The sequence below is a fragment of the Python bivittatus genome, unplaced genomic scaffold (genome assembly GCF_059951505.1).
Source record: "Python bivittatus isolate LINGU-HERP-01145 unplaced genomic scaffold, Pbiv_v1 ctg000220_np1212, whole genome shotgun sequence".
Taxonomy (NCBI): Eukaryota; Metazoa; Chordata; class Lepidosauria; order Squamata; family Pythonidae; genus Python; species Python bivittatus.
The window spans coordinates 30,710,724-30,727,142 of record NW_028277048.1 but is presented as its reverse complement, the minus strand read 5'-3'; the positions used below and the strand labels follow the sequence as shown (position 1 = coordinate 30,727,142).

At 45.8% G+C, this 16,419-nt stretch overlaps 1 protein-coding gene across 1 annotated transcript; it reads right to left on the bottom strand.

Moving 5' to 3' along the window:
- Positions 1-1,233: 1,233 nt before the first annotated feature.
- Positions 1,234-15,952, bottom strand: LOC103053053 (transmembrane protein 198-like). The gene is made up of 5 exons (XM_007427000.3): positions 14,841-15,952; positions 11,177-11,413; positions 9,026-9,601; positions 7,012-7,160; positions 1,234-4,950 (listed from the first exon to the last, which is right to left on the bottom strand). Exons 2-5 carry the CDS (start codon positions 11,361-11,363, stop codon positions 4,804-4,806), a joined length of 1,059 nt encoding a protein of 352 aa, XP_007427062.1. The 5' UTR covers positions 11,364-11,413; positions 14,841-15,952; the 3' UTR covers positions 1,234-4,803.
- Between the last annotated feature and the right edge of the window lie 467 nt (positions 15,953-16,419).

Sequence of the window (16,419 nt, the reverse complement as noted above, 5' to 3'; positions counted from 1 at the left end):
AACACTGAGAACAATGAACCACAGTCAGAAGTGTTGCAGGTTCTACAGCAACAAACCCCAACCCCGCCCACTCCCTCCCACCAATACATCCTACATAAAGGGAAATAAAAGAAATGAAGCCAGACAATCTGGCACTTCAACACCTTCATGTCCTGCCAAAGGGGAAAACTGACAGAACCTTGTCAAGTTTATCTCTGCAATCTTGCTTAAGCTACTGAGGGGGAAATGTGAAGCTGCTAAGCCAGCATTCCACTTGCAGGACCCGCTAGAGCAGCTAAAACACAGGGATTAGGAGGAATGCTGAGACAAGGATTCCCCGCAGATCAATCTCTTTTCATGACCCATCCCCAAGCTCCACATTTTCAAGTGAAAACCAGCTTCAGAGCAGTTTTGTCTGCACTATAGCTAGAAGGGATTTGGCTCAGCTTCTGAAGAGAAACAAGCATGCGATCACAAGCTTCAGAGCCAATCCAGGAATGGTACAAACACAGTGTGGAAGGGCCCTAGTCCAGAAGTGTCTGTTGGTTTCATTTACTGCTTCATTTCTCCTGTCATCTCAGCCAGCTGGCTGGACTTGAAAGAAACCAAATAGGCACTCCGTTCAAGGGAGTTGTGCTGAATGAATGCGCCAGCTCCATTCCTGCTTTCTAGGAATTGGAGAAGGCACCATACGGGAGAGTAAGGTGCCAGCACACGCAATAGGTCGTGTCAAATTAGGTGCCTTTCTTTCATTTCCAACAGGTCTCAGGGTAGAAATGCTGAGGAGACCAACGTAGCGGCTGCTCATTGGAAAGGCACATTGTTCCACCAACACCGTTCCAGAATACTTTTGTCTGTCCCTGATTAAAGTGAAAGCATTCGGAAGGTAAATGCCCAGTTTGGTCTTCCCTTCTCCCGATGTGGCTGAAAGCTGTAATTACTGATTTTTTGAGAGAAGCCCATGTGCTCCTGCACGTCTGAATCTTCACCTTTCATGTTATTCCAAAATTAAAATGGGGAACGGTGGTATGGCAGGAGAAATAAATCCAGGTCAGGGCTCCTAATCTGCATCTCCACAAAGGAGGCTGCCTACCACTTCAGTGATTCATCTGTCCTGGTAGTACCATTTTTAGATTAACTTCTCCTGGCAGACAAGGCACAATTGCTGATAGGTGATCCTTGCAATCCTTTCATCATCATAATTCTTCATCAACTATAACTGGCTCAATCAAATATTATCAAATAAAGAGACAGTGAAGTAACTGGTTGTCCTAGTCTGGAAGAAAGTCTAGTTTTAATTAATAACTGTATTAAACAGGGTAGTGTTTCTCTTTCGCGCTTATGCTGGTGCATTCCAAAAGTTTCTGAAACACTGAGCTTAGGGACATGCATGTAAAAACTTTACAGATGTGTATCTGGCCCACGTTGCAAACAGACATGAGGACTGTAACAAGAAAGCAGGAAACCTGCTTCAAATTTAATACACAATCAGGCAAACATTTTTGCAAGGGTAAAGAGCTGGCGGCTGACCAGATTCTGCAGCATTATAAGCAGAACACTTGGCAAGTGGGAGAGAATGTCTAACCAACTTAAGTTTTGGGCTGGCAGCTGCTAGCTTGTTCTTAGGTTTTATAAACTACTTTTATAATTAAGAGGCCACCAGAATCTATTTCATGTTATTTCCACTGCAGTTTCACATTGGGCATTCTTGGCACCTGCCCACATTCTGGATTTGCTGCATACGCATGTATGCATGCACACATACAAACGTTCTCTTACCAGCAGTTCACCAAAACAAGGGGGTGGGAAACTGAGGGGGCCAGAGAAGTTAGAATCAGCAATGCATGTAAAATTGAGCACGGTTCCATATCACAATTAAGATTAGAGACAAGACTATAGGAGTTTCAGAGAAATTAAATGAAAATATGAGGAAGTATCGTTGTTTATCCTGAGGGCCTCTTATGATAGCAGAAGATAGCCATTTAAATATCCCATGATGCTTCAATTAAAATAGCTCTCCTCTCCTATCAGATACGTCCAAGGCCTAGAGTCCACTGTGGGAGGGAAGGGGACCAGATGGCATTTCATTAAGAACTCCTCCAGATTATGACATCCTTCAACTTCCCTTGACCTGCTATTCTGCTTCCCCTTCTCAACTGGGTTAAGATAGTCCAATTATTTACCTTCCTACGAAGCAGCTTCTGTGCATGACAATAAAGCTGCGTGGCACTGCAGAAATGGGGAACCACCAAGAAAAAAAAAGTTAATAAAGATTTTAATATAACAGTGCCAGTAGGAGCTGAATGAGAGATCAAAGAGAAATCCATATGGAGTATTGAGATTAAATGCTGACCAAAGCCAGATGCTGTTTTAACTTGAATGCAGAACATAAGGCAGGTGTTATGAGCTACACAGCAAACACTTCCTTTCATCCATTCACTTGAATGTTAGTAGAGAAGGGCAGATGAAATACAGTAGTTTAGCTACAGATTCCTATCTCTGAAGAAATGTCTTCTTTTTCCTGCCCTTCTCATGCAGTTTTTTAAGGAAGACACTTTCTGCAGTTGCCCCAGGAGATGCCATGATGATCAAGGCCTGAGCAGAACTTACTTCTTCAGAATATATCTAGGGTGATTAAGAATCCCCCACAGGCCTAGTGAAGGCTATCTGACATTGCATCTTCCCCAGAAAGACATCTCCTCTCTCCACATAAACTAATGTTTGTCACTAACCCTAGGCTGCACAGCAAGGCTTATGTTCTTCAAATATGATGGGCCACCTTCTTTCCTTGTTGTCCAACAAGGATTAAAGCAGACCTTCTCCAACCTTGGAGCCACTGCCAAGAATTCTGGAAGTCTGCATATCTGGAGGAGGCCAATGCTGGAGAAGCTTGGATTTGAGCACATGCCCTGCAAGCAAAGGACATTCATTTCCCCCTTTTGAATACCAGAGATGGGTGGAAACAAAGACAGCTTTTTGTCTTTGTAAGGACACCAGAAAATAAGCTTAATTCACCCTCTCCCCTAAGAACTTCAGCTTGAGCCATGATATGATGGAGACAGATTGTGTAACACAAGTGCATCTCTGTTAAGTTTTATAAACAGGAACTGTTATAAAACAGTAACAAATATTTCATAGGAAACAATCACAATAACAAAAAGGTTTCTTGAACAGAATTTGAACCCATGCACACAAAATGAATTTGGATTAAAAAGTTCAGGATTTAGAATTCAGGTGAGTTAACTTACCCAGTTAAGAGTTCAAGGGTTAGGACTCTTCTTTTTAATCCTTATGTACATGTTCAAAGCACCATTGTCAAGTTAAATTCAGAATCATTCTAATGCAGGCATGGTTCTATACATGCTAGAAAAGGCACTCTGAATGATACCAGTTTTATTTGGCATTCACTCCTTTGGGGATTAGAACAAGGGTGGGGAAAGTGCAATCACTTTCTTGCCACGCCCCAGTTGATTTATATTCATCATCACCAGCTTAATAAAGGTGAACATCTGAAGAAGTGGCCTGCTCTAAAAATGTAGGCTCTCCCCATAAGTTTTATAACCCTGCTGGCCAGATTTTCCCACAACAGAGATTAGGAAAACTATGGTTATCCAGATGATGGACTACAACATCCATAAAGTTTTTCTATGATGATTTATGTCAGAGTCCAATATCTGAAAGACCACAAAGGACCATTCTCTCCACAGACATGATCATGCCATCACCCATCCATTCCGTAAGGTAGATATGATGGCATGATCGTGTCTGTGGAGGGAATATGGAAAGACTAGGCCAGTAAGAATGTTACTACTCTCCCTATTGGCTAGAGTTGGCAATCTTCAAGAGGTGGGCTCTGCCATATGATCTTGTGCCACAATAAGGATGACCAAAACAGTTTCAGTCATAACCCTAAGATCAAATGGATCTCATATGAGAATGCTGACATCCTGTGTACATTTAATTTTTTAAAAATTATTTCATTTTGAAATTGCTGGGCACCTTTTTAGAATATTCTGGGCACCACAGGTGACTGCAGTCATGTGAAGGTTGAATGTCTGGTTATGGCTTCGAAGGGTCCAGCTTAGATCTTTATTTAGATTAAGGAGAGAAGTGTAGCTTTCCCTTCTCTATACAGGCAACTCTGACTGCCCTAGAGAAAGGATAAACTAAATACAATAAATCTCTCAAATGGCACACATACAAAAAATGGCAACATCCTGAAGAAGCACCACAAATCAGAACAAGTATGCCATCTATTTATATTGCAACAAACCATTGTAAGCTGCTGTGTAGTTGTATTTTACCCCTGAGTTAAGTTTCTACAAAGGGCAGTTTATCAAGGCCAAAAGGTGCTTGCTTCAGATTTGCTGCAAAGTAGAGCAAATAGCCTTCTTGTCCAAGAGAAGGCCACAGCTATGGCTTAGCACTGAGACAGAGACTAAATCAGCTTCAAGGACAGTGACAGCCACCCCAGACATAGCCAATTTATTCCAATATCGTGTGGAAGGCAGCTGTCAAGATCTTGTAAAGGAAATGATGTCCTGCCTTCATTGACCAAAATGGAAAGACGTGAATGTGTGTTTCTGAAATCCCTTCTCTCCTCCTGCTTTAAGTCACAAGTGGCCCTTCCCAAAGGGAGGAAAGGAGATAGACCCATCTGGTTTGAACACTAGAAAAGCAATCTTAAAAAATATAGCAGGCTACCCAAAGATGCTTGCAGACAGGACATAACATATTCAGAACCCTGGGCTGACTTGTGCTGTGACTCTGCTGCAAGCACAAGTGGAAGAAGACAACACGGCAACACACATACACACACATCCTTCAGAGGCACCCACGTGGAGTGGTGAGGGGAACGGTAGAGCCACAGTCATAATCCAGATCCACTGTGGTATGGGCGGTTGTGCTCAGGTTGCTCAGGGAGGTGCCAGTTCCCAGGTGCTGACGGTCACGCAGGCTCTGGATGTAACTCTTTGGGGTGCAAATGGAAAACAAGACAGACAGGTTAGCCCATGAAATGGGAATCATGCATATGTGGGTACAGGCAGGGGGGCCGTCACATTAGGAACCAATTCATGTTTTTCAAAGCATCTATCTCTAGCCACTTTCGATGTGAGGAAGAGCCTCCATGGGCAGAACAGATATGGGATTAAAGCAGTTATGTGTTCCTGCATCTTTGGCAGGGCACACTTTTCCCATACCTTTGCATATAGATCAGAGCTACAAATACCATCTGTGTTACAGATCAAATCTTTAGAAAGAATCATATTGAAGTCTGGAAAGAATCTCCCTCACCTCCGACTATCAGTGATCCTGACTTCTTCCTGCCATGAACCAGGTTTCCCCAGCCTGATACCCCACAGATGTGTTGGACTTCCATTACTATCCTCCCCCCAACCACAATTCACCTGGAGAGCCTTAGGTTGGGGAAAGTAGTCCTAAAGTCTTAAAACTGAGTTCTTTGTATCAGATGCCAGAATCTGTCCCAATGTTCAATATTTAATTTGAAAGTCAGAATTTCTTCTCACAAAGCATTGCCAACTATGTGGTGATGACCATCAATTTCAGACAGATTTAAACTGAGATTAGACACAGAGTAGTAGAACTGTTTCTACCACAACTCTTTCACAACCAATTACAGTGGTACCTCGGTTCACGAACGCTTCTGTTCACAAACAATTCGGTTCACGAACAGCTCCGTTCGCAAAATTTTGCCTCCGTTCACGAACTCCACATCAGGTTACAAACAGGATCCGCGGCCATTTTCCCTCCCGTGACACGTGGTCGCAGCTTCCTGTAGGGAGGGGGACTCTCCCTCCAAGCAGTAACCGCCTCCCCACCCACCTTCCTGTCCTCCACGCCAGAAGTCGCGTTGAGCAAGGTTAGCTTTCTCTCTCTTCGTACTGTACTTTGTGTCATAATTTTGCGGTTTTAAAAAAAAACAAAAACATATGGTTCAGAACAGATTAACCGTAATTACATTGAACCTTATGGGGAAATTTGATTCGGTTCACGACCAATTCGGTTCGCGACCAGAGTCGTGGAACGAATTAAGTTTGTGAACTGAGGTACCACTGTATCTGTTTATTTATTTCAAGGCTTTGTATGTTGGTTACTCATTAGAGTCTAGGTGGCTCACATCTCCAAAATCCTATGAATGAGAGATAGGGGAAAGATTTTGGAGTTTTAAGCAGACAATGCCCTTTTGACTCTTCTAGCTCTAAGGTTTCATTATGAATCCAACTATTACAGTTTTCCTCTGGTTATATATTTCCCATCAAGCAAGGAGAGAATTTAATCCATCTATACAGAAGGTCTTCTGGGCCCACCCAGGAATGGTCCCCTTAGGTACTCGTGGACTGAAACTACCCCAGAATGAAGAGAACAGAGACTCTACCATTCATAGGCCCTTGTGTCAGAAAAGGAAAGAGGGGGAATGTTTTCCTCCTACAATCATCTTGATGGTAAATAGTTCTCTTGTGCCTAACCCCCTTGACTGACAAGTTATTTAAGAACTGATCTGCTGCTCTTCAAATCTGAAGTTTTCCAAGGGCCTTACATAACATTTGAAAGCCAGTATCCATGTCTTATTATAGCAGCGTAAAACGAATCAAAATTACTCCATATTTTGATTCATTTTTATGCTGCTGTAATAAGACATGGATACAAGACAATACATTTATCAATTAAATCAGCTTCTACATAAAGCTAAGACATGTGTGCGTGTATGCACGTATGGATGTATATATACGGAGGGCACACTGCAGCACAAATAGAAACATAAAATAAAAACCGGGGCAGAAAAGTAGACCTTCACTTGGGCCTGAAAAGACAATGAAGAAGGAGCCAAGCAAGCTTCTATAGGAAAGGTATTTCCAAACAGGCACCAATGATGATCATAATGATTACATTTGGCACCCCAGAGCCATTCTGGAGGAAGCTTGGAAGGCTCCATTGGCTGAGAGGGTAGGACTGGCATCCTAGAAGCCCAAGGATGAAGGGCCTGACCAACCATTGATCGCAGCCACTCACTGGTGCGAGGACGTCTCCAGCGCAGCGTTTGATAGCACTGGCCTTGTGCCGGTATGAGCCTTCCTGTGGAGCTTGGCTCTGCCTCTTCTTGGCATCGCGCTGTCGAATCCGTAAGAGCTGTAATTGCTTCTGGCGCCGATTCAGAACCACTGGGCCACAGAAGAGAGATGTGAGACTAGACGATGCAGACTTATCCTAAAATCCCTCATGGAAGAAGCCTAGCCCAGCCCCATTCTAGGGAAGAAAAGACAGCATCACCTGTAGGGGAAGCTTTGGTTCAGACCAGTGTTTCTCAACCTTGACAACTTTAAGAGATATGGACTGCAACTCCCAGAATTCCCCAGCCAGCATGCTGGCTGGAGAATTCTGGGAGTTGCAGTCCACACGTCTTAAAGTTGCTAAGGTTGAGAAACCCTGGTTCAGACTACAGACTCTGACTTATATGCTTTGGGGCAAGGCAGAGAAAAGATGCAACACTGAGCCTGTCTTATCTCTTACTCATTCCCTCCTCCAACTCCTTCAAGAGCAGAAAAGCTACAAAATCTACACTGTTGTGATTATGCAACATCAGGCCATATATCTTAACCTTCTGAAAATCTCAGCTTTCTTTTATGGATCAGGAGGAAAAATAGAAGCAATTTCTTCCCTTCCTCCCCCAACTAATCACGTGAATCCCACCCTTCTCTCCCCACCACATTGCAATGTTAGCCTCACAGTCTTCCTTTGACAGGTCAGCCTAAAAGCAGGTGAGTTGCCCAGGATCACCCTAGGAGTTTCATGCCTGGGTGGGGATTTGACTCTGCATCCCCCAGTCCCTCTTCAATTGTGTTGGCTCCCCTCAAGATTGAGAGATCAAGCCAGGATCCGCACAAGGGTTTCCAATGTCAGAGAAAGAAACTCAGTTTCCCCTCCTTGCCAAGTCACATCTTGTTGTCATCCACATTCTGAGAAATGTTCCCTCTATTGATAAATAGGAGGGGGGAAACACTGACTTTTTGCGCATGCAACAAAACTGGAAGGCAGGAGTGCAACTGGATGCACACATACCAGGCAAATTTACATAAATTTGCTTTTCTCTAGATTATATCTTCCAACTACAAATTTTGAGCTTGCTCTCATCCCCAGGAGGAACTTCTGCTGTTTTGTTGGTTTAAGGACTAAGAAAGGCTGAATAAAAATTAACCCACTGTGCAGGCATTTACTAATTTCGCTTTTGTTACATTGTGGGCAAGGGCCAGGTACCAAACTACGTGTGCATTACAGCATGTCATGCTTGCATGGTACAACCAAACAACCCTGTGTGTGTGTGCGCGCGCACGCATGTATGTATATTTATTTATTTATCTATTTAAAGGGACTAATTTTGCCTCCAGTATGAAATCCTCAGAAAGTGATGCAACATCCAGTAGGCACAGCATGTAAAATTCAGTCCTGGTCTTTTATGCCCCGATGCCTTGGGATCAAAGCAGCATGGCACCAGCTGCTGCTACCTCCTCGATCTTCCTGACTTTAATATTTTCTCTTGAGGCTTGGCTTAGAGTCTCCCACTTTTGAAATGAGATAGATGGCAACAAGGAAGGATGTTATTACCTCTGGAAGGATGTTTTCTATGATTAACTTTTTAAAGAAATAAATCAAAACATTAAAATAGTGTGAAAGAGCCTGAAGCTACAATATTTCATCATCTCAGAATACAGAACTGGATTGGCCTCATTTTATGATTCCCATAGAATCCTTTGCCTTCACTCTGAAAAAAGAGTCACTCACTTCCCACATATGATTATTCATTCCATGAACACGGACCTTCTCTGATTCTATAGCCTCTCCTGACTCTATTGAAGTTCCTCCTCAATCTTCATTTATGTGTGATATAACATGGTATATTCAGTGGGGAGAGAGGAAAATAAGGATGGCAAGAAAAAATGGGACACTCTATTACTCCCTGAGCTTAAGAGCTCCATATTCAGCTAGACCTACTCCTTCCCCTCCATTCAGACCCAAGACTTTCACTCACCATCTGTGTGGGAGAAACCTTCAGCAGTCACTTTCCACTGCAACAGGATGCCCATCGAGGCAAGAGCAGGCCACGTAGCCAGCACTGCCCAGCCACACCAGCAGAGCGGGGAAGAAGGGGCCAGACGGAGGCGGTCATATATATGGTGGCCCAAAGCCAGGTTCTCCACCGCGTAGTCCAAGCAGAGAGTCAGAACAGCACCCCCAAATACTGCTGTGGAGATCACGGTGAGGACTTTCTGCCAGCGCAGTGCCAAGACAGCACCTAAGAGTGACAAGCCCAGCAGGGACCCAGCAGGGACCCACCCACTGGGCAGCTCATAGAAAGGCTCAGTGGCTACCAGCCCAGCTGTAGCTGCCAGCAAGCCCAGCAGAAGCCCCGTCAGAAACAGCCCTACAGAGTGCACCAGCATGGTAACCAAGCCACACAAGACTCCGATGCCCAGCGCAATGCCAGCGCTGACCTCCAAGCTGAGCTGGGTGTCCAAGATACGCTCCTTATAGCAAAGCAGAAAGATCACAGCAGAGCCGAAGAGGAGACCCGAGAGAAACATGATGGCCTTGAAACACCGATACCCTATTGACAGGAAAGAATGAAATAAGACTAGCAAGGCAAATTAACACAGGCAAATTGTTTTACCAATAGGAGGGCAAGTCAAGAGGGCAACCGAATACACGTTGCATCCAAATTCTCATTACCCATCAATAGTAAAATGGCCGGAGAAGTCAGCTGGTTTAAAAAAATGGCCCTTTTGTTGTAATTATTCAGAACAAAGGTTTCATGCAATTTACAAAGCTGACTTGCTGTTATCATTATTACTACAAAACAATTTTGGGTACTTGATGATATTTGAAAGATACGAAGGACACTGCTTGCTGGAGCTTGGTTATTTTGCTCAACTGAAACACGTGTTGAAAGAGGAAAAGTGTAATTTGTGACTTTAAAACAACAACCTTGTCTTACTGATTCTTTTCTGGGCTATAGATCAAGAGAATCAAAATAAAATATAATCTTTTACTCTCACTGCTCACTCCCAGGGGAACTAGCACACAGAATGGGTAATGTTAAAAAGATAATTTTGTTTTTCTTCTGCTTACCCCAGCCCATTCTCTGTCCCTCTTGCCTCATTTGGATTTGCTATATTAACTAATCTGTACACATTCCCATTTACTTATACCTAGCTGCAACTTCGTTATCGCTACTTTCTGAGAGGTAAACAATTAGAATTCCCACTCTTCTCCTGCTTTCTCAGCCACACTAGACTTCCCTCCTTCCAAGGTGGATATGAGGCACACTGAAAAGCAACACACAGGTCTTACAAGGGTTACACCCTGTTCCTAGCACTTCAACAAAAACATTTCAGAAACTGCAAGATGGCCTCCAACTCTTTTTCACTAAGTTTTGGCCATATAGCCTAAAGATGGAGTGTTTCCTTTCCTTATGTGAGCAAGGCATGGAATCACGGAGAAAGTCCTTGGAGAAACCTTAGCACAACCTTCCCCAGCTGTTAGCACTGCTGGTTGGGAATTCTGGGAACTGTTGTCCTAACAGGTATGGACATTTTCTGGGTGGGACCAACAGCTCTGCTAACATAGGCCCACTGCCAGGACAGGTAAGAATCAATTCAGTAACTGGAAAGATAATACATGAACACTGGAAAGAAAAGGTTTGTTTTCTCATGTTTCAAGCTGTGGTTAAACATCCAATCACCAACCCAGGGACATCTATCTGATAGGCTAGTTAAAATATTTTGCCAACTACTTGTAGTAATGTGGGCATTTAAAGAATGTGCGGATATGCTCTAGAAATTGTAATTCTAAAAGGGGAAGTGTTTGGGACCTGGAGCTGCATGACACAGCCAACCATACATTCCACCTCCAGCTGGAGCTTCTAGGTATAAAAGAAGAGCTTCAGTCAACAGGAAAATATACAGTACATCTTGCCTTTCAGTAGCAAAGATGTTTCAGAGTTTTCCACAAACCAGCAGGTGCTCCAGAAGCACCTTTCAAACCTTCTGTTCTTCCTGCTCTACAGACAGGCATTTGTTCAGATCACGCAATCCTTATTACCCAAGGGAGGCTGTTAAGAAAGAGGAGCTCGGGATACGTTCAGGAGCAGGCAGAAGACCGAGTCCCTCTCCCCTCTACTCACCAAAACAGCAGTAAGCTACTCCAAAAATGCAGCAGAGAGCACAAACCACGCAGGGCACCACCTCATACTGTCTTTCTGAAAGGAGACTGCAAGGGTCCAAGACGGGCTCATTGGGCTCAGCTGCCCCTTGATTAAAACCCCGAGGATCAAGAGTAACAGCAAGCGGTAGCAACAATGTAGAATCCATGCTCACGAACCAGCTCAGCTTGCCAGAGCCATCCAAGTGGAAAAGGCAGCCTAGAGAGAGAATTTTGTCAGGGCATTGAGAGAGCTGAACCCTACAATCTCTGGGAATCCTAGAGGGCTCCTACCCACCAAACTCCTCTTCCCAAAGTTGCACAGAGACAAGACTTGGCTGACACATTATGCTACACCCCATTGTAGTTTGCCTTGTATGAATTTAGCTTGGTGTGTGACCCCAGCCCAATCTTTCTCCAGATTTTTCAGGTCAGACCTTTAGGAAAACCTGAATGTGGTCTGAGGCTTATCTTCAAAGGTGCCCCTGAGCCCTGCCCTGCCTGTCCCATCGCCACCTCCCTTTCTCCTCTGGTGCCCTGCAACTCTCACCCTAGAGACTGGTGGCTCTGCTTTCACCCCACCCAACAACCCACCCATCATTTGACAGGTAACCACAGGCAGTGGTCCCTTTTTCTGACTGTTGGTTAGGTCATTCTCAAGGAGGTATTTCCAGCTGCTAAGGCTCCGGCTGTGTCCATCATCCTTTCTCCCCAGTGCTTCTGACAGGCCTAGAAGTACTCTGGGGAAATAAAGACACTGGGCGCATCTGGAATCTCCACAGTAGGGATTTTGCTGTGAACTGCATTTGTCTGACAAAAAGTCAAAAAAAGTGAAATGGATATAATGAAGTCACAAGTAATTGCCCTGGTATGAGGCACATTGATGTTATTCTTGTTGCTGGTTCTTATCATCCCTGGCATCAGCTACCACCAAGGCAGCTGCATTTCATGTTTCTCTGCCACTTGCCCTTCCCTACCCCCAGCCAGGATACTGAACAACAGCCCTACTATATGGGGCAGAGGGAGATAAGAGTATGGCTTATTTAGATCCCGAATACTGTTCTGCTTGAGAATGGTAGGTGGTTAAAAAGAAAGGAGAGGATAACACTGAAGAACAGCAGAGCAAACAAAGAAATGTCAAAGTGACACCAAAAGTATTATGAGGAAGTTTGATTAAAATGTCAATTCTCCAGCAAGTACTGGTGGTAATTATCCACCTTTCTTCAGAGTGTTGCCCAAATGCCCTAGTCCAAGAGCTTCATCCTTGTGCTCCTGGAATTCTTAGCCAGTGCAGCTAATAGCCAAGGTGGCTGGGAATCCAGGACCCTGTGTCCTAACACATATGAAAGACACTAGGTGGGAGATGGTCTCTGTCACCAAGGAAATGTGCTGGGTTAGATGGACCATTTGGTCTATTCCAGTGGGGTTCCTCTTATGTTCACATGGGCCTAGCCTTGTTTCTTCACCACCAACTCCTAAATAATTCCTTTCCCACCCTCTTCTCATTCCCCAAGAGTTAAACTGTTCACATGACACAAAGATGGACAGCGTGGATAATCTCCCCACCCCAGCTGGTACTGACAAAACGCCTCACTCTACAGCCTTCTACCCAAATCTGGCAGCTATCACATTAAATCCAAGCCAACGTTTATGCATTCAAACTGGAATCTCTCCTCTCATCCCCGTGGAAGTTTATAGGGACATTTAAATTCAACGGCTATTTAAATCTGGTCATCAGCCAGGATTTCTGAGTCCTATTCCCAGCTCTGTTAGGAAAGGGGGAAGCCTAGTGAATTGGAGCAGAAGGTAAAACTGGGCGCCAGAACTTCTGGGCTCTCTTCCCAGCTTCAGGGGGGACAGTATCCATCATTTTTCAGATGGGTCTTATTTCAAGAGGGGAGAATGGCAAGGAAATGTAGGCAATTTAAGACACCCTGTAATTAAGATTTCCAAGACCCCTTGCTTAAAGAATCCAGCGTACTACGGCTCCACGGGCCATAATAGGTTCCCTTATTTCTCTGCAGGATCATCTATACTTTTACGCAGCTTTTTCAGTTTGACAACCTCACTTTTACTTAACCATTTACTTTCCATTTTTAGCATTTCTGACACTGCTCAATCAGTGCAGGAAAACTTCTGTCTTCAGCACGGGGACTCAGGGAACTTTGGAGAGTCAGTCCCAGGGCTGTATAAAGATGCCCTAATCCTACTTCAGCTGCACTTTTGCAAATAAAGACTCTTTACAATATGGCATCAGAGGTTTGGGGGAAAGGGGGGGGCAATCAGAGGAAAGCAAAAAAGATGGATTTACAAGGAGGCTTTCTCATCTTCTGTGCAAGATAATCAAATAGCCAAGGGTAGTTCTGAGGCTTTACGGCTTATAGATTTCATGTACCAACCTCACCCAATTATTCCTGTTCTGATTACTTTTTCTCCACAAATATCAATCCACAGTCATGCAAGGAAAGGATTTCTAAAGTCCACTAGATCACCCCAAGCCTGACAGGATGGCATAAAATAAGTATTAAGAGGGTAGCACCACAAGTCACGTTTTTCCTTCCAGGGAAGCAGCTTAAAATTCATGTGTAGACAGTAAAACATTAGAGTTAATTGTTTTAGGATGAGGGAGAAGACAGTATAAAAGTACAGGAAGTATTAGATTACTGAAATTAAGCTATGATTCTTACCTAGGAACCTCTGTTAATTAAGCTCAAGTCAGTGCTTAAAGAGAGGTATTTGAGCTGGAAGCCCCTTGCCTCATGGCCAGGGACCCCCACAGGAGAGATTTATCCACCCTCCTTTTGGGAAACCTTCCGCAGGAGGCCTGGTAAGTGCACACGTGCCACGTTTAGACCTGCAGCTAAACCAAAGGGGCCATCATATTTTGGCTGCTGCTCTGTGTGTGTGTGTGTACAATAACGTCTGCAGAGGTGCTGCTGTCTCCTTTATCCAGCCATGGCTCCCATCCCAGGCAGGAAAACGGAGCTGAGTTTTAATGACATATTCCTTCTGGAATCAAGATCCAGCATCCATTTAAAATGCCACTCAGCTCACTTATGTTCAGACAGGGAGGAAAAGACACGGCTGGGAGTCTGGGAAGGGGTGGAAGGATTAGTAAGCAATCCTCAACTATCTGGGTGTGCAGCAAAGTTCTCTTAAACAAGACGGAGAGGCTTTGAAAAAGCAACCGTTACAGTAGTAATGTTACAAACAAGATTACTTATTAAGATAACGTTTCTTGCTGTTAGTTTAAAAATGTGTCTTCAGCTCCTGTAATTTTAAATTGAAGAATGCTTCTACGGAAAGTCAAAGGGTCCGAGAGGCTCACTTGGACCCTGGCAGGATAAAATCTGGCCCTCCGCCTCCTCCGCAGACCACCCCTCTCTCCTCTCGTCACGTGAGAGGAATCGTGTCCAGCTCCAACTCGCAAAAGACCCCCCGGGGATGATGCAAAACGCCTTCCCCGAACTCTCTCTCTCGGACAACAAGCAAACAAACGAAAAACGGTCCCTGGCAGAAAAGAAAACAGGGAAAGCAGCGTCAATCGCTGCCAGGAATAAAGGCCATCAAGATGCGTATCCACATCACCGGAAACCCAGCATAACAAGGGGACGGGGCGGGGGGGGAACCTCCATGCTAAAACTTACCAGTCTAGGAAAGGGTTCCCACCACCGCACGCAGCTACAACTGGTCTGCGAGAGCAACATCCCACAGACTCCACCCCCTCCAGAGAGTGACTGCTGGAAACTAAAAGAGCTGCCTAAATGAAAGACCAGCGGAGCAGCGAAGATTCCCACCCCCGCCCCACCGCTAGCCCCCTTCCCTCCCGTTGAAAACTCCGCGAAAGAAGCGTTTCCTGCGACAGCTGAAAAGTGACCTCACGAGGCGCGGGGAGGGGCCAGCGAAGAAGTTGGGCGACGCGGCGGGGGGGGGGCGAAGGAGTTGGGTCGAAAGAAAGGGGCCGGCGCCTCCTCCTCATTTCTGGGAAGGGCAGGAGCCGGCGTGAGGCCAGCCTTCCTGGGCTCGCGGGGCAGCCGCTTCTCGGGGCGATCCGGAAAAGGGCGCCCCGAAACCATCCGCACACACCCCTCGGCCACCGGGGTGGTTCCTTCCAGTGAGAGATAATCGGTCGATTGTTTTGCGAAGAAAGGCGCAATTTAAGCGGCGCAAGATTCGCATGCGAGGAGGGAGCTCTCAGGAGGGCTTCCGCTGCGGCCGGGCGCTTGTTGGCGGTCGGAAACCTTGGCTGCTAACTTTTCCCCGCGACGCTCCGCGGCATCGTTTCTCCCCTGGAGCTGGGCGCCGAGGGATTCCCGTCCGCCCGCTGCTGCTCCGACTTCCCCGCGTCCCCTCAGCCTGAGCGCTTTCGAAGACTCTCGCCCTCGGACGGGAGAGCTTTGAGCCGACGGCTGCATGCGGCCTCGGCTCCAGGAGCGCGGCAGGCTCAGGCTTCGGAGCTGGCCAGCCGTCGGAGCAGGTGCTGCAGCGAAGCACAGGGCAAGCGGGGGCCGGTCCTGGAGAGGCCAGAGAGAGAGGATGCGGGCGTCCCTGGGAGGCTGAACCCCAGCACTGTAATGCCGCTGGCCTGCTGTTTAGAGGAGAGCGCGGGCCTTCTAGATGCACCTCTGCGCGTGGTCATCAGCCAGCAACCTTCTTTTTCAGAGGTGGCACTCAGAGGACTCTTTATGTCTCCTGCATCTGTTCATCAAATGCAAAAGCCACAGTGGCCGTAATTGCCCCTTGGTCCAAACACAGCTCCTCCTCTTCCAATCCTGCACTAAGCTTTTCACAAGGACATGCAAATAGTGCAGAGATGGACCACTGGCTGCTTTGAGTACAGTGCGAGAAAATGCCCTCAGTGCCCTTTACAGTAAATCTATCCTACTGAGTTCCATAGTAAAGCAGAGGCAAGGCATGGGGAAAGTGAGGAACTAAGTCCTGGGCATCCTGGCTGTGCTATTCCCTTGACCTTGGGATCCCAGGAAGCCCACACCTGCTCCATGTCCTGGGGCCTTCGGTAGTATAAGGAACCATTCCATTAACAGTAAAGAGGGAGCACAAAAGCAGGTGGTGCCAGCAATTTCTGTACTCAAGCAAACCTAGGTTCTAAGCCACTCTCACTGCAGGAGAGCCTAAACAATTCTTGCTTGGCTGCTCCTTGGTGACAGTTGCAGCTCAGAAGCCCACCTTGCCAAGAGATGTCACTCAGCTGCCTCCCCATTTCTC

What these genes read in the sequence shown, in the direction of transcription:
- LOC103053053 (XM_007427000.3), bottom strand. Translation starts at nt 11,363, where the DNA reads ATGGATTCTACATTGTTGCTACCGCTTGCTGTTACTCTTGATCCTCGG. An exon ending in AGTAGCTTACTGCTGTTTTG is followed by an intron (nt 9,602 to 11,176) that starts GTGAGTAGAGGG and finishes TCCTGTCAATAG; the next exon opens with GGTATCGGTGTTTCAAGGCC. An exon ending in CTGGAGACGTCCTCGCACCA is followed by an intron (nt 4,951 to 7,011) that starts GTGAGTGGCTGC and finishes TGCACCCCAAAG; the next exon opens with AGTTACATCCAGAGCCTGCG.